This window comes from Oculina patagonica, chromosome 2, assembly GCF_052425735.1.
Source record: "Oculina patagonica isolate OP01 chromosome 2, crgOcupat, whole genome shotgun sequence".
NCBI classification, from domain to species: domain Eukaryota; kingdom Metazoa; phylum Cnidaria; class Anthozoa; order Scleractinia; family Oculinidae; genus Oculina; species Oculina patagonica.
Window position 1 is genome coordinate 39795274 of NC_135759.1, and position 23818 is coordinate 39819091.

Below are 23818 nucleotides of genomic sequence, written 5' to 3' on the forward strand. Positions count from 1 at the left end.
TAATGTTGTGAAATAGTATCTGGTTTTAAAGAGTCTGATCTGACTGGAGCAGGATACATTTCAAAGGGTCAAACTTACAGTTATCAACACGACATGATCAACATCATGGCATCATCGTCAACTACGTCTCGCCCTAGTCTTCTAGCCGTATTTTAGATGGTTAAAGTTTTGAATATATACAAAAATGATCACTTAATTCTGTACGATAAAGTTTACTACCACAATAACTAGAATTTATAAATGTAGTTACATTCTTCAGTATAATATGACATAAATCTATCAATTCGGAGTACGTGTACTTTCTCATTGTTTTTTTTTATAATTTTTCTGGCGCAGGTACGGCATCAATATGTACATTAGTCTCATTAAAACGAAAATTGTTCGTTGATATAAAATATAACTATATAATAAAACTGGTATACTATCCTTATACTATAACTGGTATAATTAGTGTAATTGTCCGCTATAAAATATTTAGCATCTCAAAATATTTTACAAGAAGTGTACTAGACGTTTGGCCAGTCCAAACAAATCCATCTGTCCGCTCCGTTTGTTCTTCTATATATGTAGCCCTTTACGAGGATCAAATTAAAGTCTGATCCAATCCCGGCCAGCAAATCGCTCTTTTACCGTGATAAGATCGGACAGTCTGCAGTACAGTCGTAGAACATCCCTTCGCACCTTCTTTCGCACAGTCTCACACTGCTCATGTCACAGAACACCAAACAGTCCCAGTAACGATTCTCACAGACTTCAAAGCATTGATGTATATTTCTGATGAGGTAGGCATTGACGTCACTGTCGATGTGCAGCATCACAGCGAGGCAAAGGAATACGGTTGCTTTTACAAGTAACGTCATCTAAAAGAAATTAAAATTACGCAAAGATTCAGCACTCAGCGGCATAAGTTTCCTTTTTTAAACAAAAAGACTCCATTAGCAGAAATAACCCTGATCTGCAGGAATACAAAACAGAAAGATGATATATAAAAAAAACATTTCTAGTGCCAAAAATGGAATAAAACGTAACAAAATTTTAACAAACGTTTTTCAAAGAAATCCGACCCATCCTTTTAACCTCGTTACTGGTGTAAGTGTAATTCCTTTCCGACTAACATCATAAGTGAAAGAGCAAATTTCCTGACTTTCTAATATATTCCTGTATAGAACTGTTTGCCGGATTAAAATAATCTTTGGGTTTCCTATGATTTCGGATTTGTCCTGAGCCGTTCCTAATAAAAAAGGAGACCCTACGTTCCTCTTACATTTATAATCACTCGCACTTGAATCAGATGAAAACCCTTTGATAAAGAAAAACCTTCTTACCTTATTGATTATTCTTGATTCTTCTTCTCCTTTCTTGATATGTCTTCTCTTCTGCCAGTTTTACTCTTCTGCTTGTTCGTTAATTCTTTCGTTATTTTATACAGTCGGAGATCTTCGGCAAATCCGACTCCCGCCTCGCTATTTCCGAGACCATTTTGGGTGTTTCTCGAGTGCATAATCGGATGAAAGGCGTGACGGAATTCAGTTTATTTCGACCACGCATGGCTTGTAAATGATACCATGACTCACAAATAGACTACTGTCGCATCCGCACGATTTTGCAAGAATTATTTTTTGAAAATAAGACGTTTTTCCTCCCGAACACCTTTCATGCGTCGGCAAAATTGATTACATTTCACGATGTACATCATGTCTGCATCTTAAAAAAAGTCGAGTGGACTCTTGATCTCTTGCGTTTGCTTGTATTTGGGATACAACTCGTGTTGTTCTTGGGGTATTGTTTCAAACCACAAAATCTGTTAAGATAACAGTTACATTACATTCTCTAGTCATCTGCAAAAGTACCAGAAGGAAAGATTAGTGAACAACAAGAATAAATGGTACTACAAGAGCTAAGCAAAGCTCAGTTTAAATATCGTTTACGTTTTGAGATGATTTGCACATAAATTACATGTTACCTATATCTGACACCAGATCGACTAGACCCGCCGAAAGATTGTGTCATCATTAAACTGCTTCTTGTAGGCTGATAATTTAAATCAGTGCAGTGGAATTGAATGGAAAGCTGGCTTCCATAGCCAAGCGAAAACTACAATCAATTTGAAAGAAAAAATTGAAAATACGCGACGGAATGTGACAGTTGCTTGCCATTACTTGTGACCGGTTTATAATTATCCGGCCACCGTGCTGTGTGACAAAGTTGCAATTTTTCTAGCAAAGGAAACGAGTCGAAGGATTTCGCTTCGTAGCGATGACGATAGTTGATTTCGCAGTGGGATATAAAAACACAGCGGACAAGATGAAAGAAGCAAGATAGCGCTGATTAAATCCGCATGTACTATGTAGTGGGTTCTTCCGACCACCCCTGATCTTGGCTCTATCTCTGTCACATTCCTTACACCCCCTTATTTATTTATTTATTTATTTATTTATTTATTTATTCGTTTGCTTTTTCTTAAAGCATCATATTCTCACTTCGAGCTTCGACTTCTCTTCTCCAAGACGTTGCTTCAATCATTCTGTATAAGAACTATTATGAGATTTATGCCGGATATTCTAAATTGTACAGTTTACGGAAAACAATTTTATCAATTTAATTTGTTTCTAAATTTAGACCTAAAGCAGTAGTTTATTACGTGAACTATTATGGTTGGATGTTTGTCGTATGCTAAAAAAAGAATTACAATTTTACTTAAGAAGTATTTCAGTGCTATGAGTGATTGCGATCAATATGTAAGTTGTTGACAGTGTGATGAGGCAAAAGATATTGGCTATAGTTTATAGTTGTAATTTATAAAAAATATCTATGTTTCAAAATGTTATATTGTTACAGCAAATAACATAAATGTGATATGCTATTTTTGTCTGCTGAAATCAGCATAACTTCCAGAACGTTTCTGGAAATTCCAGCCATTTTCACTATGACAAAAATTCCGCTTTGTGATGTTTTTTAATGGGACGACGTTTTGACTGTTTATGGAATTTTTCATGTAGGGAACACAAACTACTTGATTTCGTTTATACTCACTTGAATAAGAATCATATCCATTACACGCTGACAAAATTTAAAACGCTACCTTTATCTGCAAAACAAAAGAAAAGTATGGTTCTGATTGGTTAAGCCAAACAAAAAATGGCCTATTGTACATAATTGTATTATTGCCAAATATAAACCTTCTTTATACCAGTTAAAACTTACTCACATGCACAAAGAACAAGACTGCTTGAAAGACGCAAACTGGGTTTGTAAGCATCACGAATTCTTTTTTTTTTGTAATTTTGCTGACCTTCTTCCGAGTTGCCTTTATAACGAGCCCTGTTGCACAATCTTTTAAATAGAAATCGGTTTGATTGGCAAGAAAACGAACGTTCAATTTAAACTTATTTCCATAAGGAACGTTGTGCATCTAGGACTCGTTTTGAAACAGAAGTATTAAAATCTTGGATATGGCTCGACCGGGGCTCGACCATTTTGAGAACTTTCAAATCATTATTCGTACAGACGAATTGTAATCGAGGTCGCGCATTCTAAGGATTTTGACGAGGTCAGAGGGCAGCATTATTTTTGGTGGTAAACATGTTTTTGCGTCACTAGACACTGCGTGTGTGGTTAACTTTTAATTATGATTTCAAGATAGCCATCGGGTCAAACAGTTTCGCTTTCGACGAAGTAAAAATAGCCTTTGGATTGTGAGACGTGCTTTCGACTCTCGATTGGTCGCTACAAGTCACACGGTTTGAGCCTAGACGTCTCGAATAAGGGCACTCAGTAAACTAATTTTACTTAACGGACTTTTAAATCCAGATTTTGTTCAGTTTTCTCGAACCTCCTCACTTTTAATTTCATAATTTAGGGAACCTTTTCCAAATTTAAAAAATTTAAAATTAGCTATTAAAAATGGAAAAATATAATTAAGAAATGAGTGTCAGAAATTGTGTTCTCGTGAAAATAACTTTTCAAAAAGTTTTGTTTTCAGACCTTGGGGGCTCGCACGGATTTTGAAAAAATACTTTTGGTCCCGGCATTTGGTATTAAAAAGCTTTACTCGAGGTTATAGGATAAAACTTGCCTACAGATCTGGGGCAAGAGACTTAAGCTCTGCTGTGATTTCCCTGTTCCAAAAGTACTTTTTCAAGCCACGTTTAAGCCCACTAAATAAAAACACGTGCGATAAAAAGAAACCGATTATACTATTTTATTGAGCAGTGTCAAGGCCCAATATAATCTTAGTGCTCTCAAACTGGGATATGTAGGCCACCTAATTAGTAGTTACAATGAAATGCAGGCATTTTCAAAATACCGAATTTATTAGTTAACTCCACTAAGATTATCTGTTGATCTGGACCCACCCAAACTCGCCTCGGAACGTGATCCGCTGAGTCAAACTCGGGACAAAGGAGGAAAAATAGTGGATAAGGAAGCTAAGTAATCGCTGACTCCAGATGAACAATAAAGTCTACTTTTCAGTTATCAGGTTATGCATGACAGTTAACTTGAGCTATAGCCCGGAAGTGAAAAGAGGAAGGGGCGAGAGATCGAGGGAAGCAAACGAATGAGCGCAGCGAATGAGTAAAATATTGCTTTTACCACGAGAAAATAAAATTCATATCTTCAAGCCAGCATGTAATTTTCTTTTTATTATATAGACAAAAATCATGCATGAAGTAAAAGTTAAAACATTTTTATTCATCAAAAGGTTGAACAAGAGCGACGGCTCCGATATAACAATTGAGCAAATTGCCAAACTAAAAGGCAAAAAGTAATTCGCGAACTGAAGCTTAATTCAGAAGATTAAGATGTATAAAATAAATGTAAAACTGTTTATCAGCTTTCATCAATGTCAGTGACAATAAATAATTCGCCGTTTTGAAATCTGTTTCTGCTCAAACTCACCGCTTTCAGTTCTGATTTCCGATCGCGAAGTCTTGCAGTTCGGCAGATGGAATTTCTTGATTTTCCCTACTTTCGTCTGACTCTCCACAATGAGCAAGAAGCTCTTTTAAATAATTTCAAGTCATATGAAGTTTTCTTATTCGTGTTAGCATTTTCCTGCTCCTCAGTAAAAGATTCAGTGAACTTCACGAATCGCCGATCTCGATTGCTTGCCATTTCCAACCGACGTTGGCAGCTTTACACAAACAATCGTGCAAAGGCGAGAAATTACGTCATCGATATCCTCACTAGTGAGGATATGGAAAATACGCCACTACAGTCCCGGATGCAGTTTCGTGTGAATTTTACGAGTGGTCTATTTTCCAGTAAAACATGACACTCGCGGCTATATAATAAAATTATTTTCATCATATTTTTAAGGTATTAGCGCATTGTAAATACGAATTATTATCAGTTAAAGATGATTTCTCCGCCTGCAATGTTTGTGAGTCTCACAAACAGAAGAATGTTTACTAGCAAAAATAAAAATTCCGGGAAAAAATTTTTTTTTTTTTTCTTTTTTAACGCCAAATATACTTAAAAAAAAATAATAAAGAATAAAAAAAGCCCGACGGTTTTAAACGGAGTTTTGTTTATTTTTTAAAAAAACCACCTAAGGGGAAAAAAAAAAATTTTTTTCCCTACCCAAAAGTAAAAAATAAAAAAAAAAAAAAAAAAAAAAAAAAAAAAAACCCCACCGGCCCCGAAGGCCCGGAAAAAAATCTTAAAGGACGTGTCACGGCTAAGTTAATTTTATGTTATTAAATTTTGTCAAATTTTCGCTATGGATACTAAATATTTGCGAAGAAATTAATTCTGTGATTCTGAATGACAAAACCATAGCCTCATTGCAGAGTTACAAGAAGATAAGAACAACTTTTAAAACTGCTAGTCGGACCATATTTCAAAAACCCATATCGCAATCCGTTTCAATCTTCTATCAATTAATCTATCAATCTTCCATCCGTACCTTCTTTTACATTTGGTGTGCTATTTAAATATTCCTAAACTGTTTTAAAAGGTTATTTATTTACATTTATACGAATTTGATGGTCATTTCCTATACATATAAGTTTGGCTAAACTCTGTGATACGGTCCCTTTAATACACAGTGCAAAGGCTTTGTTCTGCCCATTCTATGCTGTCAAGAAATTTTAATTTAAAAAAGTAAAAGGAAAGTTTAAGAAGAACGGAAGTAATTTAGGAAGCGTTTTGAGTACAAGGAATATTCTCCTTATTTAACCAGTACTAGTTTATTAAACAGCGTATTTTTGATCATTGGAGACACTCAAGAACGATTGAGTTCGTACGAATTTTGCCAATTTTTCTATTTAAATTCCGGTAAAAAGTTTCTGTTACAAATCTTATACATTTGAAAATGAAGTAAAAGAATGAAGAAAATTAACAAAACTAAGCCAAGTTTTTATAAGTAGTGAAATCATTGTATATATTTACGTGAACAGCGATAATTTAGGCGCACATGTTAGTTCTTGGTTCATGTTCCTTGTTGATTTATTTATCTACGATGGCCCATTCAGCAATTTAGCTGGTGTAAACCTAAAACCAACAACAATACATACTATATTTACGTGAACGACGCTAAAAAAGGATTTTTAACTTTGAATATTACAAAATCGTAGAAACAATTCAATAGTTTCTGCAAAATTTACGATAAACAGCGAGTAGGGCAATCGATAAATGTACATTTGTGCAGAATTCGCATTTAAGATTTAAACAGCTTCAAATTTCAGTTTAATTTGCTATTTTCCGTGGATTTTAAATCTCGTCTGTTTAGTACAAGCAAAAATGTTAAAATCAAATTTTTCTCTACCACATTATTTTTTCGCCGCGTATGCTATTGAGAAGTTGTAGCGCATATTTTAATTTTTTCTCGCCTCCCCGTTCTTTCATTAACGCAAATACACGGCGAGGCTTTTAGCCGGTTTCCTTTGAAAATTGGAAGAGATAGTAATTGATCGGTGAATGTGTTGAATATCGTAAATCTGCATTTTTACTCAGCCAGCAGTTTTCAACCTGTTCATTGAGTGCGCTGTAGACCGCCTCTGCGATTGTACACTACAATTAAAATTTATTATCATTCATGTTGCATTAAAAATTCAAACATCGATAAGGCAATTCTATATCAGCTAAGCTTGATTTAACTTTCCAATTTGACTCTTTATATCTATCTTTTTGAATTTGTGTCTCTTTATCTATATTTTATTTTTTTTTTTGCTTCTAATTTATAACAGGGTCTTTCTTCGGTATAAAAAATTTTACAATTGCAACGTATAACCTACTTACAATTTATTTGAACTTTTTATTTTAAAACAAATATTGCGCAAAAGTTTGTACTCATGATAACCATCAAAACAGAAAATAAATTGAACAAACGAACAATTATGAACGTGGTAGTTTCATTCACAATATTTCAAGGCGTTTGACCTCTTCCATAACAGAAAATAAGTATGAAATTTTAAGTCAAAAGCTTTTTATTTCAGCAGCATTAGTTATTTAATGGTCTATATAGCTGACAGATGCTGGGGAAATACATATCAGTAAAATCATTGTAAACTCAAACAATAAAAACGTTTCCACATGTGTGCAAACAAAGATATGTAAAGATAAGTAATTAATAAGCTCTCAGGAAAAAAATAAATTTGTTATCACCCACGTGGAGGAAGCTTTCACTGACTCTTATCTTGATATCATTCAACTGTCATATACTTTAAATACAAGCGTTTGATTCGCAAGGTACCACTTGTACATAGCTTACTTAACAGAAAGGTTTCACATCACACTGGTATAAATTTATGCAAAGGTAAGTTTTAAAAAAAGAGTTTTTCACTAATGCGTTGTTTAGTTTTTTCGTCTGTTTAAGCAATGACACATTTTATAGCCTGATGGGGGTTCAATATAGAAATCAACTATTTGTCCAATCTTGGGCCCGTAAGAACTTGGCCATTTGTTATTTCGACAGTAAGTGGGACACTTAGCCAGTTATTATGAAATGTTGGACTGTTGTTGTCATTTACGAAACAATTTTGCCGTTAGGCATTTGTCCCGAGTATTCCCATGTAGTTGTACTTAGAACCTTATATAGAACCGATACGAGCAACTACTCAGTGCCAGAATATTTCTTTCCAATTAATGCTTATTTTTACAGCACATGATTGCTTTTATGTGAAATTTTTTCTGTATAATTCTATATTATATTCGATGTTGTCATTGATGAAATTTAGCATACTTTTTGTTGCAACTGTTTTGTTGTTGTTGTTGTTTTTGTTCGGGTTAAAAGGGCGAGAAATTGTTTCCGGAAGATCGTTCTCGTCATAAAACAAGAATTCGTGTACTGGAAGGTTGTCTGCAAAGGAGGCCTCTCATGTAAAGTTTTATCGCAGTAATGAAATATGTAAATCAGTGCTGTTAACTTGCTATCTTCCTCCATTTAAATTTAAATTTAAAATGACCAGAAACGTAACACCCCGAAGAACAGTAACAAAAAAGATTGTGGGATTAAATTATTACCAATTAAGCCCTTTTACGTTTTAATATCCTTTAAACCGTTTCTTTGGGGATTAAGTAAAGTTCATTAAATTAAGGATACAAAGAGAAATTGATGCTGGACAAATCGACAAAGGAAATTGTAAAAAGGAAAAAAGGAAAGAGATGACAATAAAAATGGGAAAATATATATACACCTTTCAAACATTAACAGTCTAATCTGGTATCAATTTATTCGGTAATTATTAAATTTTACAATTCTAAAAAAAAAAATCTTAATGAATGTTCATTACCCCCATTTTTTGGTCGAAAATATGGCGAAGCTTTTTCCCAATTGTAAGTGTCAGGCCAATTTCACTACTTCGTTTAAACGTTTTGTTAATTCACTGACTAGTGCATTACGCTTGCGCATATATTGCGCATCACTTATCGAGGGCGTGAAACTGTTTTTCATTTCATTTATTTATTTATTTATTTATTTATTTATTTATTTATTTCCTCTGCATAGCTACAACCTACTTGCTCGACAGTATTTCAAAAACCCATATCACAACCCGTTTCAATCTTCGTTACTTTTTGCCATCCACACCTTTTGTTTTATTTTTATATTTCACCGAATTTGATGTTTATTTCCCATGCCCAAATTTGGCAAAAAATCCATGATACAGTTCCTTTAAATAGCAAATGCGAACAAAATTGAATTTTCTTCACAGCCTCGTGGCAAAATATTAGACAAACCTTTCCGAAATGAAAGGAAATCTTTAACCTCGTATTACCAATTCAGACCACTGACTATGCATAAGTCAGTGAATTTCATTCATTATCTAATTTAATTCTTTTGTTTCTTTAAGATGAAGGTCTCCTCCATCATATCTGCAGTCATGTTACTCGGGATTATTTCCCTCTCTTCAGCCAATCGGATTCCTCCTCAGCAGAAATCATGTATTACTGCTTGTCTGAACTATGCGAAGAACTGTGGCATTGAAGATTGTCCTTTAGAATCCTGTGATATAAACGATCGAGATTGCTTCTTCAGAGAATGTTTGGCTTCTTTTGGCTGCACTTTCGAACAGAAAAGAGAAAACATTGAAACCATTGTGGAGGAGATCTGATGAACAGCTGTGAGAAGAGAAAGAACATGTAAAAACTGAACAGATTATTATTGGAATTTAAAATTTAAAAAATTGAAAAGAATCTTGTTGGTGCACTTTGTATTATTCTCTTCACGAAAGAGCAATATTTAAAAAGATAGTATGGTACATTATATACCCGATACCTGGTGATTTAACAAATGAAGTTAAACCATTAAGAAAATAATGCTGTATCAATTTCTTACGCTGCATCCTTTTCACGATTAGACACAAATAAAATAAGTGGCACGCAATGCATGCATACTTCAATATTTCAATCAGTTAACTAATCAATCAATCAGTTGACGATCGATCGATCGATCGATTAATCAATTAATCAATGCATTCATCCATGCATCCATGCATCCATGCATCCATGCATTCATCCATCCATCCATCCATCCATGCATCCATGCATACATGCATGCATGCATGCATCTATCCATGTAGTCGATTTTTTTATCATCATAATTTTTATTACTATTTTTTATTACAGTTAAGAATTCATACTTTCACTCTTTTCACAAATTTGCCCCGTCGCACAAATTACTGAGAGAAAAATAAACAAAAACAAATGGAAATCAATTACCGTCATGCAACTATTTCTTAACGGACACCTTTATAAGACGGACACCTGATGATGGTCTCTGCCGTTTTTCAGTTATTTTACTGCAACTAAACTCCCTATAAGACGGACACCTCCCTAAGACGGACAGTTGTAGCCGGTCCCGACGGTGACGATTTTAGAGAGTTGGCTGTAAACCTTCAAACTTTAAATGCAGGGCTGATCAAACAGCTAGGGACTGATGTTATAAATTTATTTTGGCCCAATATTTCGGTTGAACAAAACCAACCTTCATCAGGGGCATACAATGCTGAGTGTATGCCCCTGATGAAGGTTGGTTTTGTTCAACCGAAATATTGGGCCAAAAAAATTTATAACATTAGTCCCTAGCTGTTTGATCAGCCCTGCATTTAAAGTTTGTTTATTAAGTCTACTGCTGATGCTGATCTACACCAAGATCCGGCTACAATTTGCTCCTGTTTGTCAGAGTGGTCCTTGCATAGTTACAGATATCACTGTAAACCTTCACTCGTCCTGGTGTGATTACATGCACGAGATTTAGTATTTATTAACCGAGCAAGAGTTCTGTTCGAGACTCTTGACCGAGGTTGTCACTAGCCTGCGTACCTGGCGGTATTGTTGGGTTTTAAAGCGCCCACCAGCAAGCGGAGGCGAAGCCGCGAGTGGCTTGGGGAGGAGAAGCTGAGGTATTTCAACTCCTCCTCCCCAAGTCACTCGCGGCTGCGCCGCTCGTTGTCGCGGCTGCGCCGCTCGTTGTCGCGGCTTCGCCGCTTGCTAGTGAGCACTTAAAAACCCAACAATACCGCCAGCTACGCAGGCAAGGTTGTCACAGTGAGGCAGTAGTCCTGCACCGGTCCAAAGCGGCTCTCTGATTGGCTATTTTGCCCACTTCCGTACCGAGGTGTACCGAACCAATCGTTTGGCTTATCATGAAAGTTGGCCAGCAAGTTAGTTGGCGGTTGTGCTGCACCGATTCAATTCAAAGCGGCTCTGTGATTGGATATCCCGCAAAAACATTAGGAAATTAAGTACCGATCTTACCGAGCGTACCGACTGTACCAAGTGTACCGAGTGTACCTAGCATACCGAGTGTACCGAGTGTACCGAGTGCACCGAGGACGAGGACCGCGAGACGGCCCCGGACGGCGAGGACCAGAACGAGACGGGGCGAGGACCAGAACGAGGCGAGGCGCAGGACGAGGACGAGGACAGGCGAGACCGAGGACCAGCCGCGACGACAGTGACCGAGGACCAGCAACGACCGACTGACAGTGACGAGGACCAGACCGAGCGAGACAGACCGAGACGAGGACCGAGGACGAGACGGGCGAGGACCGAGGACGAGGACGAGGCGACGAGGACAGCGACGGGACCGAGACCGACTGACCGACTGACCGAGGACCGAGGACAGGGACGGCGGGCGGACCGGGACCGACACGAGGACGAGGACGCCGCGACAGGAGGCGAGGACCAGTGACCGAGGAACGCCAAAGCGCCGGACGGGAGGCGAGAGGAAGACAGAGGACGGACGTGCCATTGAACGTTATTTGCGTCAACATACCCTATTTTGAACCTTTTGAGGCTAAAAACTCAAAAACTACTCGGTGAAAGTTCTTGTTTTATTTATTTTTTAATCTTACCGACAAAAGGAACATTTTTGCCAATTTTCAAAAAAATCTGTAGGCAGGATTCGGAGCTACGTTATTTTTACATAAATTTAAGGTGGCCCTGAACCCCAACTACAGAAGCTTTTAAAAAATTGTTAGCTTGTTTGTTTTGTCCATTAGACAAAAATATACGAAAAACAAAAACTTTCACCGTCTAGTTTTTAAGATTTTAGCCTCAAAGATATAAAGTATCTTTGACCACTTTGGACGTTGTTGTGGCAACGGTTTTTGATTGGTAAAACCTTTACAAAGTTGTACTAAAAGTTTAAAAAACAGAAAAGCTGACCGTACGGCGGAGGGATTGAACTTGTAAATTTTCTTCCAATATTTCGTCAGGCACGGCCTGACTTCATCAGGGAATGAACAACTAAAAAAAAGTCGTTAAAATTGAACCCTATCAAGAGGGGGGGGGGGGGGGGGGGCGGAAAGTGCCCCCGCTGAATTTGACCGCTTATAACTTTTTCAACATTCAACCAAACGCTGCCAAACTTTGCGAGTTTATCTAAAATTTATCTGGGAATAATTTTTAGGGTAGGTTGCTGTGTCAGGAACTTGACGTCACCATGGCAACGACATTTTGACAGGCATGTTTTCCTAAATTTGCACTTTTCGTGTTTCTGTTAATAAAAAAATCACTTTAATGTAATTATTTTCACCTTTTTACGGTTTTTAAGCACAGTTTTATTGATTTTGAGTACTTTGCAGTTATTTTGGCCGGTTTTCTGAAGTTTTGGAAAAAATTTTCATATTGTATTTAGCAGAACGTCAATGTTCTCTGTTTTTAGGCGCGGCAAATTAACAGGGACCCTCCGAGGGGAAAATCTAGGCCGCGGTCAAATCGATTTTTGCCAATCAAATTTGCGAATTCGGGACGTAGTTCCCAGTCATTGGTGAACACGGCCATCTAATAATAAATAATACAAACATTTAAATACAATCTCGGGAGCTCCAAAAGCAGCTGTTACGATCGTTATCCGGTCAATATTTCACTAATGCGTGGGGTGGCGGGGACACCTTAGCTCATCATATGCATTTATTTAGTAGAGAGACAGTAGAGAGAGAGAGATTTGATAAAAAAATGGCACGCGCGGTGATTTGATGTGTTTGCGTCTGGAATTGTTTGTCTCTTTGAAAACGCATTGTTCTCATCATAAAAGCGTGGAATATAATTACCATAATTACCATTTTGAAACCGTTTTTTGATGGGACACTTCAAATCTCAAAGTTTGGACTTTCCGAATTTGTGCGAGAATCAGGGGAAGAACCAGAGCGCCCGGGAGGAACAGGATGTAGTGGATACAGAGGCGGATTTTAAAGAGCGTTTAGAAAGAGGTAGAAGGCATTCAATTAAAATTTGCGCATTTAAACCGCCATAACTTGCTGGAAAACTTTAAATTAAGAAAATCCGCTTCTGTTATGACACAGAGATATTGATGATTAGTTTTTGACAAGATCACAGTGTGCTGTCTTCTACTCGTTCTACCAACTCTGCCACGAAATCATGTTCTTCCCAACTTGGCAGTATCGTGGCTATAACATCGCCGTAGGTACAATCTACCAAACATTAAAGATGACATACATAATCTTTTACTCATTTCTTTATCGTCTCTGTAAAATTTGAGCTTAATGCACTCATAAAGCCGAGGAATAAGCGTTTTAAAAGATGCAGGTCAAGCAAAATTTCGCTTCATGAATTTATTCATGCTGTATATATCCCCCGCGACCTTAAAGCAAAAGACGAAATAATTGTGGACGTATTAAGGGATAACTATTTCAGAACAACCAACACTTTTCAATATTAAATAATGGTGACACAAGCAATTAGTTTAGGCCTGTTAGAGCGGAGATTTGGTAGATACATCGGAGGTAATTCGTTATGACTGACAAGTAGCATCTTTTTCCCTGCCCACCAAGCGCAGCTGTATGAAAAAGGGCCCAGCCAGCTGCGTCGGTGTATACGAACATGCTAATTTTTTTGCAATAAAATTTATATTTTAAGAAAAGGCGGTTTAGAGCTTTGAAATGTAAATTAATTTCTCGTTTATGTGTGTCTTTCTCAAACTATTGGTAACGATTTGTGACAGCTGACCGTTTTCATCTTCTAAAATCTCATAAGTTTACTTAGAAAAAATAAACATCGGGAGGTTGCCAAAATGTTGACTTTTAGTAATTTAAAATAAATTTTAGTGTCATTAACTTCAGCCCCATATATTTGGTAAAAAGATGAAGGCCTGTTGAACGTATCAGATCATGTTAACACCTAAAAAGCGACCAATCTCATACTGGCAGAACGATATTATTACTGACCCATTATTATACCCTATATTCTAATTGCTGCTTTTATGTCAATACATTTGTAAGTAAACGTCTTTATTTCCCACTTACGTGCCATATTAATTTTCCAAGACGACATGTTGTTTCACAACTGCTGTGAATACGAAACAAACAGGAACTTGTAAATTCACACGTTTTAAATGCTGGTGCCGTTTAAAATATCTCACCCGAAAAGAAAAAAGCCAAGACTTGAAAAGAAAAAACAGTTCATCAAAATTACCAGAAATCAAGATGAGCAATGCCACTTTAGCAGTCGAACTAACAGCACTGGCAATTATTTGTCTTGTGGCTTTTATTACAAATGGCAGTTTATTCTGGATTGTGTTAAGAAAAAAGGACCTCAGGACAATGTTAAATTTCTTCGTGCTGAATCTCGCTGCTGCGGATCTGTTGGTATCGTTTGCTAGCATGCCAGTTTCTATTATAACTGTTGCATCAAAAACATGGATATTTGGGAACGCGGCATGCGTTCTGTTTGGTTTTGTGACTATCGTCTCTTTCATATCGTCCGTCAGCTCGCTAGGATTGATCGCTATCAATAGATATTTCTACATCGTTAAATGGCAAACTTATGACAGAACGTTCAGCACAGCGAAGGGATCATTGTGTGCGATTTTGGTGTGGGTCTTCTCTATCGCGCTGGCCTCGCCACCGCTCTTTGGCTGGGCGGGATACCGTTATATCCCTAGCAAGTCTTACTGTTTTGTTTATTGGCAATCCGATGTATACTACATGTATTTCATGATTGCAACGTGTTTCTTTGGTCCTCTAACGGTCATGGCTCTATCATATTACAAGATATTATCATTTACAAGAAAACATAAAAGAGAATTGGCTACATTCAGAAACAGAAATAACAGTAAAGACACTGACTTCGCATCATCAAGCCAAGGTTCTCTAACCAGATTACGCATTTCAGCCGAAGAAACAAAAATAACTCACACTTTAGTTATTGTCGTGGCGTGTTTTGTATTTTGTTGGGCCCCGTTTGCGGTAACAATGTTTTTTGATGTCTATTATCCACACCCCCTCCCTCGCGGGGTACATTTTGGTTCGTTATTGCTAGGTTACGCGAATAGTATGTTTAATCCAATATTTTATGGAGTAAGAAATGCAGGTTTTAGGAAAGGTTTTAAGGAGTTATATTCGAAGTGTCTGCCATGTCTGAAAAGCAAGCGAACAGCACCAGAGTAATGATACGTTATAAACCAAGTATTTTGTCTTATCTAGTAGCGGTACACCTTGTTTCACGTGATGTTTTTTGCCTAACTGTTATCTCATTAATATCACAATAAATCGATACACGAGTCCCTGCTTCTTATTTCGATCATGTCTATGTAAGTATAAAAAAATGGAGTTGGCATATTTTTTATGAAATATTGATACAACTGTACAGTGATCATAATGGCTACTGCTTGTGTCTTGCCGGTTATATGTAAATTACATTCAATATTGGGGTATTTTTAAACAACACACAGTAAAGTGGGGATACAGAGAAAAAAACAGCAAGCGACTTATAACGCATCAAAGCTTTACGAAAAAAAGAGCAGGCGGCATTGTATGGAATTGCAATAAATATAGAAATAACTTAATGTGATTACATATGAAAGAAATTTTTATTGACAAGAAGGCAAAAGGATCAAATTTTAATTTATCGTTTCAGCAACTTTGTTTTAATTTTCTTTTTTAAAACTTTAAAGAGAATAAGATAGGAACTGGTAACCATAAAACGACTTTACCGAACATTTAAGAAGAATTATTTCCGCTTTTCTGAAACGAACAAAAAACCCTGTGTAATTGCTCTCTATGAAAAACATATCTTCAAAAATAAAAAAATAAAAAATGAAATAAATATATGTTTATAGTGGTCATGCACTTAGCTTCATATCTCAACGAGATAGCTAGTTTACAGGCATGCCACTGAAACAGAGGAAACTATTATTTTTAAATAAACATAACAAGGTTAAAAATCTCAACTGGCAGGTAGACCAGTTGGCTATATACAAACTGTCCCTGTTTGCCACGTCGTCGTGTCGCTCTGTTTGTAAGCCGCACACCGAGAAATACTGTTAGTATTTGCTTCTGCATAGCCAATAACACAGTCTTGAAATTATTCCTTCTGTCCGACTTCTTCACCAGTGTTAAATCCTTTGTTTTTAGATCCTTTTCCCCCAAATTACCTCTTTGGAGGTAAGGCTCCCTTTCACTTTGCTCTATAGAAATATTTTTCTCTTGCATGAATGGCTTGATATATTATGCCAATATATGACTTCGGTTGAAAAAAAAAGCACCTTGTGGTAAAAAATTAGTTTAATTTCCGTCAAAGGGAAATACAGTTCTAAAAAAGCGCAGCAGGGCGCTCTAGCTGCCCTTTAACTATTGCTTGATACCCACTGAATAATTGAATATACATTTTTTTTTCAAAACAACTTGTTGCCCATACTTTGCAAGATGTTTCGTTAGGAAATGTTAATTCAAAACGCCCCTTACTTAATTATTTGTTACTGATAGCTAAAGTATACATATGGTATTGCAAAAGGACTCACATATTACCAAGTATAAACGGTCTTAAGTTCATGATTAAAATTAAATATGAAATTGATAAATATATTTCTACAATTAAGGAACTTACTGAACTTCGCCATTTACAGCCTTAACGGATTTACGAGTTATTACAAACTGTAGCTATGGAAGGCGCGGTGGCCTAATGGTTAGTGCGCCGGACTCCGGATCGAGCCGGCTCGGGTTCGAGGCCTGGACGGGGTCATAGTGTTGTGTTCTTGGGCAAGACACTTTACTCTCATAGTGCCTCTCTCCACCCAGGTGTATAAATGGGTACCAGCGACATAATACTGGGGGGGGGGGGGGGGGGGTACCCTGCGATGGACTAACATCCCATTCAGGTGGGAGTTAAAATATATCTAGCCGATTAATGTTACAGCAACCTTGATAAGCTCCGGCAAGTATGGGCCACTTTGGCTCGAGGCTTCCTTACAAACTGTAACTATTTTTTGCTGCCAATTAGAGTTTTCTCATTTTCTTTGATAACATAGTCGATCATGTATGGACAATCGGTTCAAACTTTGGCCCATGATGGCCCAGTTCAATTGGTTGATCTTGTTTGTTCCACAGTTTTGACGCATCAAGTATCTCTGGCGCTTCTAGCGAAAATCCTGCAGAACTTACTTGAAAACTGTCAGGAACAGCAACTCTGCCATTTTCTAAACAAGACGAAAATAGTCTATTGAGCTCCCTTCTAAAAGCTTGGGTCCTTATTCCATACACCACAGGGTTGCACATGCTGTTCGCGTAACCTAGCAACAACGTGCCGATGTCAATTGCTCTTGGTAATGGGCGCGGATAGTAAACATCAATAAACATGGTGATGGCAAATGGGGCCCAACAAGCCATGAAACAAGCAACGACGATCAATAAAGTGTTGGTGATTTTTATTTCTTCTCTTGTCATCCTAAAACGCTTCCTGTTTCGCTCATTTAAAGAAAAATTATTTCCTTGATTTCTTTGTGTCTCCTGGACCATCTTTATTCGAGTATCTCTGTGCCGATTAACGCGCTCCCTGGCTTCTCTTGTGAACTTTAGTATCTTGTAATACGATAGACACATAACAGTTAGAGGCCCAAAAAAGCATATCGTTAACATGAAATACATGTAATACACATCTGAAGGCCAGAATACAAAACAATATGATTTCCCAGGAATATAACGATATTCCGCCCAGCCAAACAACGGAGGGATGGATAATAGCAAAGATATTAACCACACAATTCCGGCGAACAGGAACGCTCTTCTTTGCGTGAAGATAGATGGGTATACTTTCCACTGTACCACGTAATAATATCGATTGATAGCTATCATAGCAAGCCACATAACCGACGAAACAAATGATAGCATCGTAGTAAATCCCAAAAGAACACAAGCGTTGTCTCCAAATATCCACTGCTGTTGGATAATAGTGACCACTGTTATCGGCATGTTTAATAGGGACACGAGTAAATCAGCGAGAGCAAGACTTAGAAGAAAACCATTTGAGATAGTACGGAGGGTTTTTCTTCTTGTGATGACAAAAAATAAAGTTATATTTCCTAGAATCGAAGCTGTGCAAATGATAACTAGAATGGTGGCTTCGATAATTGTACTTGTTTTTGGCGTCATTTTTAGGAGATTTGCGTGAAGTGACAAAGCCGCTTTATATTCAAAGTTGTTTTCGATTTTGGAGTGTTATTATAATGATAAAAGATAAGTTTACACAGATGGACTTTTAAATTAATGTTAATAAGCTTGTTTTCTTTTCTCGCAACCCAACTCGACGGTTTGCTTTAATTAATGATAAGTCATTAAATAGAGAGCATAATTTACAATGTTTTTTTTAAATGTGGCATACAAAAAAGAACAATTTAGCGGCTGCGATTATTGTAGGCAACTTTCTGTATAGACAGGATCGCTTTCTCATTGCGAAAATAAAATTGTCACTTTTTTGTTGAAAGTTCATAATGATTATTGATTTAACATATAAGTACTCAAGCATTATTTAAAATTTTAACCGTTTGAAAAGTAAATTTCGGAAGCATTTGTTTTAAAATATATTTATCCTATTTTTATATCTTATATCTTTTTTAAATCCTTTTTATGCGGTGCCATATTGAAGTAAGTATAGAATGTTAATGCCGCGTTTAGGAAGCACCTGCTGAGTAAAAAAAACGATGGCTAGTATCAAGAGAAATAAATTCCTCTTGCTAAAATAGTGTATAACTTTTAAACATTTTAGAGTTGTTCCGCTGTGTTTCTTTTTTTTTTTTTTTTTTTTTTTTAAGTCTATTTAACATCGAGTACTTTATAGTGATTTACTTAAGTCATAAGTGAGGAAAAGTTATTTTTGCGATCCTGACAGCAGAGCAAAAGACAACTATTGAGCCTCGCTGATATTATGAAGCCACGAAATTTGGCAATAACCGAGATCAACAAAAAATCAGGCGACAGGTCAGTTTTTTCGATTTTGTCTTAATGCCAGTTGATATAATTCAAATTTTCCTTTCTCTTTTGCTACAACACAGAAATCCTCAGTTGAGGTAAAGCGCTCATAGGCAAATACAATGTCGCCACCAAAAACAGCTTTTACAACCTAAATTCAGTGTTAAATAATCATAATATAACCCTCGGGTTATCAAAATTGATTACATTTTAGAGCATAACGTGTCAAAAGGAAAACCCCTGTCTGTTTAAAATAAAGAAAAAATCGATTAATGCCAGCTTTCTCCTTAACGAAAATTGCTTGAATTGATATGAGCCAATAAATTTTTAGAAAGCGGAATGTTCCTTTTGCTTTCTCAATAATTATCGGCATTTAATCAGATAAAATAATAGCAACTCCTGATTAAAATCCAATGAAATGCAAAAAAATAGAACACTTGTCATTATATTATTTACACGGTCATTCACAATGCAAATAACTTTTACTGCATTGCAGAAACAATTGGCTAATGCGCTTACACACACGTATCTCGGAACCCTGGGTTATCGACATATTTGTTTTCCTTTTTTCAGCTTTAAAAAATGCAAAAATGTTTCTTTTGGCAGTTAGACAGTAATATATCAAAAACAATAACTTTCACCACGTAGTCATTTGTCTCAAAATGTAAAGAAAGGCATATTTGAACTCGTTTGACGTTGCCATGGCAAAGAATTTTGTTGTATTTGCAACTTCAGTTTCTCAATTAGTGAAAGGTAGTGAAAGGTATACAAATTTAAAAATTTGCACTGGGTGTGTTTTTTCAACATATATGCGATAAAACACCAAAGCCGGACATGTCTAAACTATAACGAGCTACCTGTACTGGCCCAGATATTCCATCGAACACAAAACTCGAGATACATTCAACGTCTTTATCCTTCGGAGCTCCTATTTCAACAACCGATCTAAATTAACATCAAAAGCAACTGACAAAACAACGCGGGAAACGAAAATTACATGCACAAACATAACAACAAACAAAAGAACAGAATATTGATAAAAAAATGTTCTAGCATCCGAGTGCTTTTCAAAGTCTCTTGGGAGGCCTAATTTGGCCTGCCATAACGCCGCAATCAGGCTCGAACACTACCGTTGAATAGAACCTTGTGCAAAAAATGTCCTTGATTTGAAACAAACTTATTTTCATACGAATATTTTCACCAGACACTACTGTTTAAAACAGAGTCAAAAATACTTCAGTAATCAAAGGTCCACTTGTTTAAACATGATTGCTGAATAGGGAGTATGGGAATCGAAAGGGTGTTCCAAGCTGGCTACGAGTAGAACGGACAACAAGAATGCATCCAAAATGCATGCAAGACTGCAAGACTGGGAGATTACAAAACTACACCTTATCATGCCGAACTGCAAACTTTTGTCTCTATAGCTAACGAAAGGTTATTTCTAATTACTAAATCTCATGTCACTTCGCATTATTTTTGATGAACTTTGTAAACTTGTCATAGATAAAGTTGCTTAAATTAAAAGTAGTATTTTTACTGTTTTTAGTCCCAAACAAAAAAATTTGCGCACGCAGAAACTTATGTATGCCTTAAAACTATTTCATATAAATATTAATGTATATATGAATATATTATATATTACAATTTTACAGGTGGTGTGCGGCCTATGACCGCACTGCATGCTGGTATTTGTGTCGTTTGGAGCTCATTTACTCGTGACCGCCATCGCGTGAGGATGTCTTGCGAAGATTGAAATGACCACAATTTGTTCAAAATATCGCTGATTCTGCGAGTCTTTCGATTGAAACATGCTTCCGATATGTTACTGATCTAAGGAATTAGCGTTTTAATCGGAACTGACCGTTTGGATTCCAAAACCATTGGTTTTGGACGTCTGAATGTGGTATCTACGACTGCTGCTCATCGACCATTCCCGGACCATTTTGCAAGCCAAGGTAAGCAAAAATTATAAATGTACGCAACACTATTACACTGTAGCTTTCCTGACCACTGGAAACAAAAAGAATCAAACGTAAAATCATCAGTGATAAAGTAAAACTGGTCGCTGTGCTGCATATTGTCATGGTTTAATACACACAGTTGTCTGTGCATCTAATAATGTGTGCTCTTAAAAAATTAGTTTTGTTTGGAGTTTTGCCTAAGATGAAGATAGAAACTAAGTGGACTAAAAAAAACTAAAAGAAAGATTATTTCCTTGGCAGAGATATAAATCAGTGGAAGCTCTACATATAGTCTCTCATAGCCAGAAAATTCATCAGCAGACTCCATTCATGCATCATATGTTATGTAGCATAATTTGGTGTACAAACTAGTAGACCAAGGAAAATGATTCTGTGGCGATAATGCATATGGTCGTCAGTTATTGACAAGGTCTTTCTCTTTTGATTAAATTTATTGGGAGACTAGGTGCTATAATAAATGAAAGTCTTACGTAAGTAGACCAAGGAAGTGGAGGGGGACAGGGGGGCGGGAGCCCGGGAGAAAAGGGGCGGGAAGCGGGAGGAGAGAGGGCGGGAAGCGGGATTCTTAAGGTGGCGGGAACCGGGAGAAAACGAGTGAAATTTCGTAACATTTCATTATATTTCGCAATAGACATGGAACAAACAGGAGAGAACAGCTACGGAAAGGGGCGGGAGGCGGGAGTAAAAGGTACGGGAAGCGGGAGTAAAAGGTACGGGAGGCGGGAGGTATAAACCCTTCTGTCCCCCCCCACAAGGAAAATTATAAGAAAGATTTAAGCAGCAGTACAAGTAGTTGTCTACATGCTAAGATGGCTGAAGGTCTTTGTTCATCGACTAATTACAGCTAATGATTAGATCTTTCACCTTATTTGTTGAACAGCTGGCCCTGGTTGTTCAAAGGATGTATAATCTCAGCACTTTTATCCGCTGGATAGTGATTTATCTTGTGGATAGCATTATCCACCCATTGAACAGGTGTCTGATATTTGCAGAATGCAGAATGCAGACTAAGAAAATAATTTATATTGTGTTACCTTTACCAAAGTGCTATTTAGGCTAACCAGAGTGAAAAGTAGGCTAACCGGAGTGTGTAGTAGGCTAACCCGAGTGAAAAGTTTACTCCAGTTAGCCTACTACGCACTCTGGTTAGCCTACTATACACTCTGGTTAGCTTTCAATAATAGTAAAGGTAACACAATATATTCTGCAAATGTCAGACATCGCCTTTGAACAACAGGGCCCTGGTTGCTCAATGTTAGCTCAAGCAAACTGTTGTGAAAGGCCTTCACCTTATAAATTGATGCTACCATAAGAGTATCTTTGCTCTTAAAATGTGAGATTGTGTGCAAATAGATGCATTGTGTTAGGGGCCTTTACATAGTTTACTTTCCTTTATAATCACTACTGCACTGATTTCATAACTGCTATAATTTTGTACTGAATAAAGTTATCCACTTTTCTATTTTCAGAAATATGAAAAAGAAAATGTCAAATGATGAGGCTTGCAGAAGATAACTTGGGAGGCAGTAGTTCCTCTTTATCATTTTTTTGATAACAAAGTTTGAGCACAAGGATGTGGCCAGCAAAGGTGGACTGACCAGTAAAACATTTTTAGTGGCACACTGTGTGGCAAGCAGCCACAAATAAATGAAATCACTAGCTGTAAAAGGTTGTTGAAAATAAAACATGCAAAGAAACATGCAACTTTGTGTCATTTACATGTATTTAATTCTTGCAGACCTGAGATCCTTGATCTGTTGCTCAAAGCTTGATAGAATAATTTGATTAGATAATTTTGGAAAGCCATTTTAACAGTGATGAATAAAACCCATTTTGATCCTCATTAAATTTCAGAACAATTTATTGAGAGGGGTCTGAAGGAGTAAAATGGAAAGTGAGATTTAAAAATTTTCACTGGGAAAAACTGATTTGGGTCCCTGGTACTGGGAATCACAAATAAACAAATATCAATAGAACTGGGATTTGGAAAATAAGAAAACAATACGCTGAGAAATGGGATTTTATACCCCCCCCCTTTTCAGAAACCTCTATTAAACTTCCCATTTTTTTATGAACCACAATTCAAGTCCTAGTGAAAACAAACATGGAATACCACAATTTAATATACCTTCAGTGTACAATCAAAACACTGATTTTCAAGCAGATGACATTAGTAAAACATTTTCAATATCTCAAGAGGTATCATTTGACCAGAATAAAACCAAGCTGACTGACCACGCTGAATGTAAGACAAGAAAGCAGTTTCTTAGAATGATTTTATTTAGCCCGTGAAACATTTTAACATTTAGTAAACAATGTCTAGTCTATCAACTAACAGGAAAAGACTGAAAAAGAAACCTAGCTATTATTTATTTATAAACAAATTTATATGGCGAAAACACAGGACAGTCTTTTACAAGACCTGAAATTGATTATAACACATTTAAATCAAAGCAGGCTTTGTTTTTGCGGTGTGGTGACGTGCATGACATCACCGTCTTTTAACGAATAAACAAAAGCTGCACACATCGTCTCAAAGCAAAAATATTGTCAACTTCTAATGCAGTTTGTGTTAAAAGTAGAGGGGTGCGCTGGGGTGCGATCCACTCAATTAGTCGGTCTACTCTTCAGGAATATCTTGGTTATCGTTTTGGAAAAGTGGGCGCCAGGAATAGTTGAAGAGAG

At 36.8% G+C, this 23818-nt stretch overlaps 2 protein-coding genes and 4 long non-coding RNA genes across 6 annotated transcripts; 3 read left to right on the forward strand and 3 right to left on the reverse strand.

Annotated features, from left to right (window-relative positions):
* Positions 1-196: 196 nt before the first annotated feature.
* LOC144642075 (uncharacterized) lies at positions 197-1912 on the reverse strand. The gene is made up of 2 exons (XR_013568694.1): positions 1326-1912; positions 197-860 (listed from the first exon to the last, which is right to left on the reverse strand). It is a non-coding gene; the product is annotated as an uncharacterized LOC144642075 (long non-coding RNA).
* Positions 1913-7641: 5729 nt separating this feature from the next.
* On the forward strand, positions 7642-9826 carry LOC144644706 (uncharacterized). Its single transcript, XR_013569174.1, has 2 exons — positions 7642-7763; positions 9300-9826. It is a non-coding gene; the product is annotated as an uncharacterized LOC144644706 (long non-coding RNA).
* Positions 9827-14390: 4564 nt separating this feature from the next.
* On the forward strand, positions 14391-15552 carry LOC144642076 (rhodopsin, GQ-coupled-like). The gene has a single exon (XM_078501073.1). The coding sequence runs from the start codon at positions 14391-14393 to the stop codon at positions 15351-15353; it is 963 nt and encodes a 320-aa protein (XP_078357199.1). The 3' UTR covers positions 15354-15552.
* A 1534-nt stretch (positions 15553-17086) lies between these two features.
* LOC144644710 (adenosine receptor A3-like) lies at positions 17087-18342 on the reverse strand. Its single transcript, XM_078504235.1, has one exon. The coding sequence runs from the start codon at positions 18330-18332 to the stop codon at positions 17217-17219; it is 1116 nt and encodes a 371-aa protein (XP_078360361.1). The 5' UTR covers positions 18333-18342; the 3' UTR covers positions 17087-17216.
* Positions 18343-20859: 2517 nt separating this feature from the next.
* On the reverse strand, positions 20860-22725 carry LOC144644712 (uncharacterized). Its single transcript, XR_013569179.1, has 2 exons — positions 22589-22725; positions 20860-21067 (listed from the first exon to the last, which is right to left on the reverse strand). It is a non-coding gene; the product is annotated as an uncharacterized LOC144644712 (long non-coding RNA).
* On the forward strand, positions 20966-22837 carry LOC144644711 (uncharacterized). Its single transcript, XR_013569178.1, has 2 exons — positions 20966-21106; positions 22603-22837. It is a non-coding gene; the product is annotated as an uncharacterized LOC144644711 (long non-coding RNA).
* Positions 22838-23818: the final 981 nt, after the last annotated feature.

Coding starts and splice junctions, on each gene's coding strand:
- LOC144644710 (XM_078504235.1), bottom strand. CDS start 18,332: ATGACGCCAAAAACAAGTACAATTATCGAAGCCACCATTCTAGTTATC.
- LOC144642076 (XM_078501073.1), top strand. CDS start 14,391: ATGAGCAATGCCACTTTAGCAGTCGAACTAACAGCACTGGCAATTATT.